Raw genomic sequence first — 11,380 nt, 5'->3', positions numbered from 1 at the left:
CATGCTGGCTGGGCCTCAGAGCAGTCTAAGAGTAGCACCCTGTCCCTCACCCACCCATGAAATAGGAAAGGCCCTTCTACAGCTGGTAGCAGAGGGTACCATAAGGAAAGAGACATGCTGGCAGCATGTTGAAATTGAGGTGAGGATCTGGGTGTTTGACGGTGAAGGTATGTTGTCTGTTAGCCTAGAATCTACACTCTGGACAAGCCACAGATCCCACTGGTGCAGGAAGGACCCGACCTGTCTGTGTAGGCCCAGCAGGGTCTGCTTCACTTCAGTCCTGACCACCTGTCAACTTGTGAAAGAGGTCTTCATCGAGCGTTTCATTCTGGTCCTTGGAGCGAGTGGACAAGAAAATGTAGCCACCGATGTACTCATGCACAATCTTGCAATCCGCACTCAGGCAGGTAAATGCAACTTGGAAGTTTTGGTCAAACTCGATCATCACCTGGAAGAGGGAGGCGTGGAGAAACTTAAATTCTGACAAAGCTGGGTGAGAAAGAAGCTGCTTTACTGAGTTGGGCCCTGGAGTGGAGGACCACTGAGGTGGATACTGAAGTGACTGACAGATGCATGTTCCCCTAAAAGAGCACAGAAAACCACCGCTTCCACTTAACACTGACATGTCTTTGCTCTGTGCGCCCCCTTGTGGTGTCAACTGATTTACACCGGGTTAAACATCTCCCAGCACATGCGTATTTTCCCTCTTAGGCATCTGCACATTTAGATATAAGAACTTCCCAAGCACTCTTGTGTAGAGGGCAGGATGTTTTGCAGTCTCTTCAGTGGAAAACAGAAGGCCTGCTTGAATCTCCTATAGCTACTGCCCCCTAGCTCTTCCCAGCTGAAAGTCATAAACTTCAAGCACTAGAAGACTTGGAGACTTCACTGGTTTTTATTCCCACAGACTTCCCACTGGAATCATGCATGGAACTTTCAAAATGGTGATTCCCAGCCCCATTCCGAGAAAGACGGATTTAATTGGTTTTGGGTGGTCTGGAGACTGGTATTCTAACACCCTTCCTCTCCACAAGGAGATCTTAAGTGCATTGAAGATTTTAGAGGTCTCCTTATCTTGGGCTTCCTTCTACACATGCATGCCCAAGTGGTTGCTAGTACTGCTGAGAATAATCTAGAGGTCTTAATAAAAAAATGGGTATTTTATTATTTCTCTATAATGATGATTTTCTGCTGGACAAGTGACAATACTGAAGGAAAGAGGGAGACAGATACTATGTCAGCAACATCATATGGTTCCACATTAGCAGGACACTAAGGTGCCTGTAATTTCATCTAGAATTTTTCCATGATGTAGGCTTGGTCTAAAAGTGGTTCCTGGGATGGGAGTTGATGAGAAGTTATAATTCAGGCAGAGGGTTTGAGGGCCCATTGCGGAGGCGAATATTTTCTCAGTCATTCTGTATCTCTTTTGCTCCTCTAGTGGGTTTTTCCCCTCTGGGTCTTCTATGCTCTCAGAGACGGCGACTAAGTGTATGGATCCAAATCCAGTTAGATCTCCTGGCAACCAGTGACACAAGGCCTTCTTTGGATTTATTTTGCATCGTATTTCTGTCTCATGTAGCTTCTGCTAGGTAATGATTAGCCTAAATCTTATATAACCCTTATGCTGAGTCCATGGAAATTAACCCAACTGCTCTGCAGTTTTAGACCTATCTGTTGGAAGTCTGCACAGACCCTAAACCATCTTGTAGTGTAATTCAAGAACCCGTGGCCTGTACTTGTTGGGAAACTGCCAAGAATTGCATGTGGTTATTTTATTTTATTTTTTTTTTTGTGGTTCTGGGGATTGAACCCAGGGCCTTGTGCACGCAAGGCAAGCACTCTACCAACTGAGTTATATCCCTAGCCCATGTGTGGTTATTTTAACAGACAATTACCACATACTTGTGATTTCTTGGTACTAAATATAAGAACACCTTTTAAAAATCTGAATAATTTGCGATTCTGAGGGAACACACATTTACACTGAACACCGGAACTTTACTGTACCTGCCGGATTTCCCAGTTGACATTCCACTGTTTTATGTTGGTGAATCTCCATGTCGTAATAGGGATCCCAGTGGTTGCATCAATTCTAATCAACCTATTATAGGAAACTCCCAGAATGTCATCTTTCTTGCTTCCTTTAAATCTGAAAAAAAAAATAATATTAATTAATAAAAGCAACTAGTCATTCAACATACAACTTCTTAAAGACTGGATGATAATTTTTAAATGATTTAAGAAAGGACAATGAGAGATTTGCTCAGGAGGAGGATTTCTTTTTTAAATATTTATTTTTTAGTTTTAGGTGGACACTAAAACTAAATGGTGGAGACCATTTATGTGGTGCTGAGGATCGAACCCAGTGCCTCATGCATGGTAGGCAAGCACTCAACCACTAAGCCACAATCCCAGCCCCAGGAGGATGTTTTTATAGGAAGGAATGGGGTCTAGGAAGATGGAGATAATAAAAGCTATCCTGAAGATAACTAAAAAGTGACACTGATGTCAGAGGAAAGTAAAATAAGAGGGAGTTGAATCATTTTATACAAAGTTAGCACCAAGTATGTGTTCTGGGTACCCTTCTAGGCACTGGAAAGCAAACTACACTGAGAGAATATTCTTGAATAGTGGGGAATGAGAATCATGAGTATATAAAATATACACATGCCAGATAAGATCTTGAAAGAAAATAGAACACAGACAGGGATTACTGGGAATGAGGTTGTTATAATTTATTTATTTTTTTATGTGGTGCTGAGATCGAACCCAGGGCCTTGCACATGTTAGGCGAGCACTCTTTGGCTGAGCCACAACCCCAGCCCATGGTTGTTATAATTTTAAACAGAAGGTCAAGGAAGGTCTTGGCGAGAAGATGACATTTGATTGAACAGTTGATGCCCCTGAGGGAGTGATCCACGTGGATATCTGGGGAAAGAGTTTTCCAGGCAGAGGGCCCAAGCACTTTAAAAAAAAATATTTTTTTCATGCTCAAGAACCTGGCAGGAGGCCAGTGTGGTTGGCACAGCGAAGGAGGGGAGAGGAAATGCGAGGTCAGAGAGCCAAGGTCTTGCAGGCCATTTTCAGGATTTGGTGTGTTTGTTCTGAGTGCAACAGAAGCTGTGAGGTGGTTTGGAGCAGAGACTTGACATAATGTTATGGTTTAGGTATGAGCTGTCCCCCAAAAGCTTACGTGTGAGACAAGGGTAGAGGTGAAATGATTGGGTTAGGAGGGCCTTAAGCTAATCAGTGAATCACATGAATGGATTAACTGAGTGAGAAAGTGTGGGCAGGTAGGGTGTGGCTGCAGGAGGCCGGTCTCTATGGATATGCCTTTGGGGTTTGTATTTTGTACCTGGTGAGCAGGGCTCTGTGTTTCCTGTTCGACCTGTTCTGAGCTGTTTTCTTCTGCCACACCTTTCCACCTCTGCTCTGCCTTGCCTCTGGCCCAGAGCTCTGGAGTTGGACCTTTGAAACTGAGAGCCCCTAAATAAACTTTTCCTCTTCTAAAATTGTTCTTGTCAGGTCTTTTGGTGGCAGTGGTGAAAAACCTGACTAAAATACATAGTCTGACCTAGATTTTATTTATTTGTTTATTTGGCACTGGGGATTGAACTCAGGAGTGCTTAACCATTGAGCCACATCCTTAGCCCCTTTTTAATTTTTTTTTTTTTTTTGCTTAGGGCCTCTATAAATTGCTGAGGCTGGCTTTGAACTCAAGATCCTCCTGCCTCAGCCTCCTAAGCTGCTGGTCAAGTGTAAGCTTGACACAGATTTTAAAAGGATCAGTAGGGATGCTGAGTTGAGAACTTGAGGGACAAGGGTAGGTAGGGAGACCAGGTAGGATCACTCTGGACCCGGTCCCCAGTGACACAACAGTGTGTTTGTTTTAAAAGCCGGGCCAGGGGGATTTGCAGTAGACAGGATGTCAGTGCAAAAGAGACAGCTGAGTCAGAATGACTCCAAGGGACCTGGCCTGTGCCTCTCTAGGGAAAGTCTGCCATAGGCTGAAATGCAGAGTAATGCAAAGGAGGGGGTAGGTTTTAGAGGGAAAGATCAGGAGTTCGGGACATGGTAAGATGAGGAAAAAAAAAATCCTAGTTCAATAAAGCCACTTTCCACACTCCCCCCCCCACTTTTTTTTTGAGACAGGGTCTCACTATGTTGCCTATTTTGGCTTTGAACTTGCAATCCTTCTTCCTTAGCTTCCTGAGTAACTGGAATGACACCTGCATGTCACCACATTCAGCTTGTCACATCTTTTTTTTTTTTTTTTTTTTTTTTTATAAAAATGTCTTCATGTTGCTCTTAATGTTTACTTTTCTAGAATCATTCCTACACCTTCTGTTGTTTACTCTGCTACCTTAATACTTAATATCACGATAACCCCTCCCCCCCCCTTGTTCTTTGTGGTGTGTGTGAGAATCCAGGAGTACTCTACCACTGAGCTACATCCATCCACAGACCTTTTTACTTTTTATCTTGAGACAACTTGCTAAGTTGCTGAGGCTGGCCTTGCACTTATGATCCTCCTACCTCAGCCTCCTAAACTGCTAGGATTACAGATGCATGCCACCCTGCTTGACCCACTTCTTGCTTCACCTGCTTCTTTCTTCCTTGAGTTGCTCTACAGCCTCCAGGGAGTTGTGAAGCACTGGTCCAGGTTTCTTGGCATGGGGAGATTCCTACAACCACCTGCCACCCTACACCGGGAGGTCTGCTCTAGTCCTTGCAGATCTGGGAAAAGGCAGATCTTTACTCAGCCTGGGACTGCTGCCTCAAAGCCTCACCTCCATAAACAGATGCTGAAGGTGACATTACAGGTGGAGGGAAGTGAAGGGGGAAATAGTGTAAAGGAGCGATGGTCATTGGAAGATTGTTCAGGACCCCTCTGCACTTCACAATTTATCCGGCACATGATCTGTGCTGTTTCACGGGATTCTCTCAACAATGCATGTTCAGGATGTCCACTGAGAAAGTGCATCAATGAAATGCCCGAGGTCCCAGAGCTAGCAGGGGCAAAGGTGGGACTGGAAGTTGGATCTGTTTTTCTCAAGTGTCCATGTTCTCTCCACTATGTGGGGCTGACTCTTAGAATTATAGGTGAGGGGCCAGGAGCAGTAGTGCACGCCTGTGATCCCAATGATTCAGGAGGCTGAGGCAGGAGGATTGAAAGTCAAGGCCAGTCTCAGCAACTTAGCAAGTTCCTAAGCAACTTATTGAGACCCTGTCTCAAAATAAAAAATGAAGAGGGCAGGAGATGTAGCTCAATAATAGAGCACCCCAGGGTTCAATCCCCAATGAAGAAAAATAAAATAGAATTATAGATGAGTTGTGTGTGTGTGTGTGTGTGTGTGTATGTGTGTATTAACACAAGTGCATGCATATACATTGGTGTCCTGTACGACTTTGTCCTTCCTTGCTCTTTTGCTGAGGTAAATAAAGCAGAAAGAGTTGCTTGTTTGGGACAAATATCAGGGATAGAAGTTAAAGGAAGAGTTTCAGGGAATAAAAACATTTGAGTAAACTCCCCTGCTAGCAGATATGGGAGAAATAGGGTCTTTGGAGAGAGCCAAGAAAACAATAAAAACATTTTCATATAAGTCAATGCTTTAAAAATATAAACCAATCTTAAAATTCCCAAGTTATAAAATGAGAAAGTGACACTATCCTGCAGGATTAAGTGCAAATTTTGCTTAAGCACCAGTCTTCCTTACTGAATAAAAAAAATCAAATTTGATTTGCAAGCATGCTTGTGGATGCATTTTGGGAAATAATTTATTATATGGTGAGGCAGAACCATCATGCTCGGTGGAGATTACCAATGAGGACACTGGATTCTATGCCAAGGCCTGCCCCTGTCTAGAAAATAAACTTGGACAAGTTCCTTAAGCTTTTTTTTCTATATCCCAGTGTTCTCATTGGTCAGATACACGAGGGCAATGGATGGACCACCTACAGGACTTCAGATGCAGAAACAAGGTTGCTACTTGATAAGGCTGGGTGAACCTAAGACACAGGATTTTTAGGGGCCTCTGTATGGAAACTGGAAAACTATGTAAAGCCACACCATGAGACACACATGAGATACACAGTAAGGAAGAGGAGACGGACAAGAAAGGAATCCCAGATTTCATAAAATCAATAGCTGTCTCTCTCCTTCTGGTTTTTCAAAGGTAGTTATTCTCCTAAGAGAGGGAACATCTTTTTTTTAATGTTTTAACATTGCCTTTTCCACATTTTGCTGAGTTTGGGTGGTGGGTGGTTCTGGTTCATGGACGATTTTTATGAGCATTTGAAAACATGTGGGCCATCTGTAAAAGGGTAACATTCTAAAATAAGAGTTCTGCATTCTCAGTGCAAATACACTGGGCTTCCAGAACACCACCTAACACTGGAGGGAAAGGGAGAGAGGCACGTGAACGCTGTGATCACCTGACAAGGTAGTAGGTGAGGCCGAACTCAGGTAGGGACTGCCATGCCTGGATGAACTGCAGCTTGGCTTCAACCAGGGGCATCGTGGCCACATTCTGATGGGCTTCCATGATCCGCGCAGCCAGCTGTGAAGAAAGAGGAGACATCAAGCTTCTGCTGCATTCCCATCTGCCTGTCATCATCCCCACCAGATTCCCAGTGACAACAATAAATGCCAGGCCCAACTGCAGATCCACAGAGACTGTTCAGTCTCATTCACTCACACACACACTTTCTCTCTCTTTCTCCTTCTTTTTCTTAGAAAATATAAAAATCACTAGGGAGAAGGAGGACTAAGATCAACCAACCAATAAGCTTCTAATTTTCATGCAGATGGAGAGTTTTACATCCCTTTTCTGGGGTCTCCAGTGTGTCCATGGACAATAAGCTCATCTGTCCAATTTTTTAATTATTTCATTTCTAGTGCATTATAGTTACACATAGTAGTGGGGTTCATTTTGACATCTTCATAAACGCATGCAACATAGTTTTCTCCATTTTCGATCCCCAATACTATCCTCTTCTGTTCCCTCCTCCCTCCCCTTGAGCCCTTTCCTCTACTTTACTGGCCTTACTTCTATTTGTTTGTTTATTTTTTAATTGATGCACTATAGTTATATGTAAAATTGGAATGCACTGTGATATATTCATACATGCACGCAGCATAATTTGGTCAACTTTATTTCCCCTTTCTCTCCTCTCATCTGCCCAACTTTTAATTTACTCTTATTGGAAACATAATTTTAATTTTCAATTTGTAGGAACTAAGTCATTTTATTGCTAATTAAGTTCAATCTGGAACTATCAACCTATTAATAAAATTAACAGTAATTTAGCTGAATGCGGTAGTGTACACCTGTGTAGTTCCAGCAGCTTAGGGCTGAGGCATGAGGATCACGAGTTCAAAGCCAGCCTCAGCAACTTAGTAAGGTCCTAAGAAACTCAGAGAGACCCTGTCTTTAAAATGTATATTTAAAAAAGGACTGGGGATGTGGCTCAGTGTTTAAGTGCCTCTGGCTTCAATCCCTGGTACCAAAAAAAAAAAAAAAAAAAAAAAAGTAACAGTAATTTCATAGCAGCTTCTAACTAATACCCAGTACATAGTCAAATTTCCCCATCAACCTATTTTTTCCTGATAATGACCCTAATCAGAATTCTTTTTATTTCAGAACATAAAGAATTTACGCAAATGAATGTCTCGTCAAGATGAGCAGTACCTGCTTAGATTTGTATTTTTTTGCACACCGAGGTGACACAAAACATTCTGGGTTCATGTCCATGCTTTCGAGACTGGAAGTCAACTGAATTGAGGATTTCCGGTTTTTCATCCTCAGAAACGAAAGGATGTTGAGGACCTCTGGCTGGTACGAGCTGTCTGCCATGGTTTTGCCCTTTGATGCCAAGATGCAGGCAGCCATCCATTGGGCATATTGATTCTCCTGCAATAAAGCCAGAGAGCTGAGAAGCAAGTTCAAGTCCAGTCCAAAGTCAACCTTATTATAAACACAGAACTTCGGCTCCATAACCCCAAACCAATAGTCTCCGCACCAGGAGAGATGTGAATTGGCACTTTCTGAGTGGCTGTTAACCATCTAAAGTAACACCCAACAGTAGCTGTGTTGACTGTCTAGATGCTAAGGGGCTAGAGGACAGGAACTTGAACTTCAATCCATTCTGTACAGGGACTTGCATTTAAAGATGATCCAAGGAGTGCCCTGGGGCACAGGCAGGTCAAAGTCCAAACTACAGAGAACCTTGTTATTTTCTTTATTTTTCTCCTCCTCCTTCTCCTCCTCCTCCTCCTCCTCATCCACCTCCACCTCCTCCTTGTCCACCTCCTCCTCCTCCTCCTCCACCCCCCCCATCCTCCTCCTTTTTAAAAAATATTTTATTAGTTGTTGGTAGACCTTTATTTATTTTTATGTGGTGCTGAGAATTGAACCCAGTGTCTCCCATGTGCTAGGCAAATGCTCTACCACTGAGCCCCAGCCCCAGTCCCATATTGCTATTTTCATATTATGTCTCATCTCTATGAAAAAAGAAAACAATGAAAAAAAATCATTCCCTGATTCCCTGCATTATTTGTCCTTGGCCTAACCTTAGTAAAGATTTTAATCACAAAATAGCAATCAGGGCCATGGATGGGATCTGAATCAGTTAGTGGTAGTTTTTCTAATGTCCCTTAATGTCTGAGCTCATTTTTCACTTTGAGAGAGAACAGGTGTGGTCCCCAGCAGCTGAAAGGTATAGTTAAATAGAATTCTTCAGAGCAATAGTAGGTGTGGTATATCTGAGATACTGGCCTCAAGTTCCAACCTCCTGGTATCCATACCCTTTGCCATCTAACTGCATAGTGCATCCCACCTGAAACAGAATATATTTCCATCCCTTGACCTCCACCCACACTCATGTGATTTGCTTTGGTTGACAGAATGTGGGTGGGAGTTACAGTAAGTCAATTTCAAGTCCAAGCTTTAGGAGGCCACCCATGTTGTCAGGTGTCCTCTTGCACTTCTCCCATCACTATGAGAAGAGCTTCCTTCAGGCAGCCTGGGACTCAGAATAAAAAAAATACACATATATCAGCCCAACCCCTGGTAAGGAGATAAGCCTAGCTTGTGGCTTAAAACACATCTGACCAACTGATACCAGCTTAGAAGATCAGATTCCTAGCCAACTTGCAGATCTTCCAGAAACAAATGTTTATTTTTGAATGTCACTGGGATTTTGTTATGATGTGATTTTCGTTACAAAACAATAGCTGACTGACTCAATTGTGCTCTAATTTGAGAAAAACATCTGATAGATGTTCCCTGATCTAGTATAATTCAACTAAGAATTTTCCACTTTAGGATGGTGTGAAAGCATACCATACAACAATCTGTTTTTCACTTTTAGCACAATAAAATATATATGATATTTAGCTTTTTACTATAACATAGGCTTTGTGCTTGATGATATTGCCAACTATAGGCTAATCTAAGGGTTCTGAACACATTTAAGGTAGGCTAAGCTAGAATATTTGTAGATTAGGTATAATTAAATGCATTTTCAACTTAATAATCTTTTCAATTTAGGATAAGTCAAGAAACATGTTTTGTTCACAGGCTTAACAAAGGCAAAGTGAGGTAAGAGTTTTGTAGCTTTACTTACGTGGTCACATCTCAAATACACTTCGTTCATACCATCAGCAACTGGGATTAGTAGCTTGATTCCAAATTTTCTGCCTGCTACATTCACGTCTGGCGCAACTTCACAGCCTGAATACAAAAGACAGGGACAAAACTCAGTTGTGAGGAATCTGTTGCATCAATACCAGGCATGGCATCTGAAACAAAGGCTTTCAATGTGAGCCCCTCACATCTGGTTCTCTTCTGAACATGGAGGAGCAAGTGATGCCATTAATTAGAGGAGAACGAAATAAAACTTATAAAGAATTAGCATGGATAAAGAAAAATGATTTTCTTAAATTAAAGAAAGCTGAATTCATTCTTTTTTTTCTGGATGATGATGGTTATCCTAACTCTTAGGAACAATTATGGATATGGACTTGAAAAGAAATCAAAGCAGAGGTAATTCTCTGATTGCTACCATGATGAGAGGTAAGTGCACTGGTTAATTAAATATTTCAATTAATATATGGTTTCAGAGATTAGAATGGGCACTGACAGACATTGAATCATACATGACTGTTCTTGGCTTTAAAAAATCTATTTATTTATTTTTGGTTCTGGCCACTGAACCCAGGGGTGCTTAACCACTGAGTTCCATCCACAGTTCTTTTTATTTTTTTAAAATTGGAAACAAGGTCTCCATAAGTTGTCAACACTGCCTCAAACCTGCCATCCTCCTGCCTCAGCCTCCTGAGTTGCTGGAATTATAGGCATGTGCCATACACCCAGCATTGACGTGGGACTGGGGCTTGAACCTAATGCTTTCTCCATTTTAAGCAGATGAACAACCACTGAGCCCCAGCCCCAGCCCAGACTGTTCTTAAACTTAGAAAGCTTTTCAGGATCTTACAGTGTCTCATGGATACCAACTGTCACACTTCACAGACTCTGGACACAGTGGGAAAGAAGGGGCAGCAGAATATGAATATCCATGTTGACTAGACCACACCCAATGTTCACGTTCCATCAGGAAGAGGAGCTGCCACATGGAAAATGGTGACACCAGAGGTCCCTCCAGAAGTAAACCGTGAGCATTCTGTGGGAATCTTGCCTTCCATCTGCAAGCCACCGTGAGTGAAGGGATGCTCTTACCTCTAAGATTGAGTTTTTCTATGGGTTCTCCTTGTTCAAGTTCCGCATTTTTAAAGTAGGTTATAGATGTGTCTTTAAAGACGAACCAATATTGTTTGAAAGCTTTTAATAATAGCTTCTTTGGCCTGCAAGTTAAAGTACAGTCAACATTTCAGTCACTATCTGGAGCTGCAAAACACAGTGCAGGTGCTTCCAAGACCCCGTGGGCAACATATTCTTTCTTTTTTTTTTTTTAAATAACAATTTGCAAATTGCGCTCTCTCTCTCTCTCTCAATATGTGCTCTACCACTGAGCTGCATGCCCAGCTCACTAACTCATTTCTTTTTTTTTAATTGTTGATAGATCTTTATTTTTATTTATTTATATGTGGTGCTGAGAATCAAACCCAGTGCCTCACACATGCCAGGCAAGTGTGCTACCGCTGAACTACAGCTCCAGCCCCTCACTAACTCATTTCTAAAAGCTAGTAACGGGGTGTGGCTTTGCTAGGCACAAGTTAACACAAAGGCTCAGGAGTTAGACCTCTTGGATCCATATTGTGGCTCTGCTACAGTCTTATCTTGTATTCCTGAGAAAGATATCCCTCCTGCCTGGGCCACATGTACTGCCCCTCTGTGATGAGGGCAATTTCAAATTC

The 11,380-nt window shown here is 42.3% G+C and overlaps 1 protein-coding gene across 1 annotated transcript in view; it reads right to left on the bottom strand.

The window, feature by feature from the left end:
• Positions 1–274: 274 nt before the first annotated feature.
• Positions 275–11,380, bottom strand: part of Fermt1 (FERM domain containing kindlin 1) — a 30,575-nt gene continuing 19,469 nt past the window's right edge. The window contains exons 9-14 of the mRNA XM_027921414.3: positions 10,743–10,867; positions 9,631–9,737; positions 7,695–7,916; positions 6,439–6,563; positions 2,011–2,152; positions 275–448 (exon numbers count right to left, since the gene is read on the bottom strand). Coding sequence (XP_027777215.1) covers positions 275–448; positions 2,011–2,152; positions 6,439–6,563; positions 7,695–7,916; positions 9,631–9,737; positions 10,743–10,867 — 895 coding nt within the window. The remainder of the gene's footprint in view (positions 449–2,010; positions 2,153–6,438; positions 6,564–7,694; positions 7,917–9,630; positions 9,738–10,742; positions 10,868–11,380) is intronic.

The sequence above is a fragment of the Marmota flaviventris genome, chromosome 2 (genome assembly GCF_047511675.1).
Source record: "Marmota flaviventris isolate mMarFla1 chromosome 2, mMarFla1.hap1, whole genome shotgun sequence".
NCBI classification, from domain to species: domain Eukaryota; kingdom Metazoa; phylum Chordata; class Mammalia; order Rodentia; family Sciuridae; genus Marmota; species Marmota flaviventris.
Note: the sequence above shows the minus strand (reverse complement) of the source record. Positions and strands in the feature narration are given on the sequence as shown.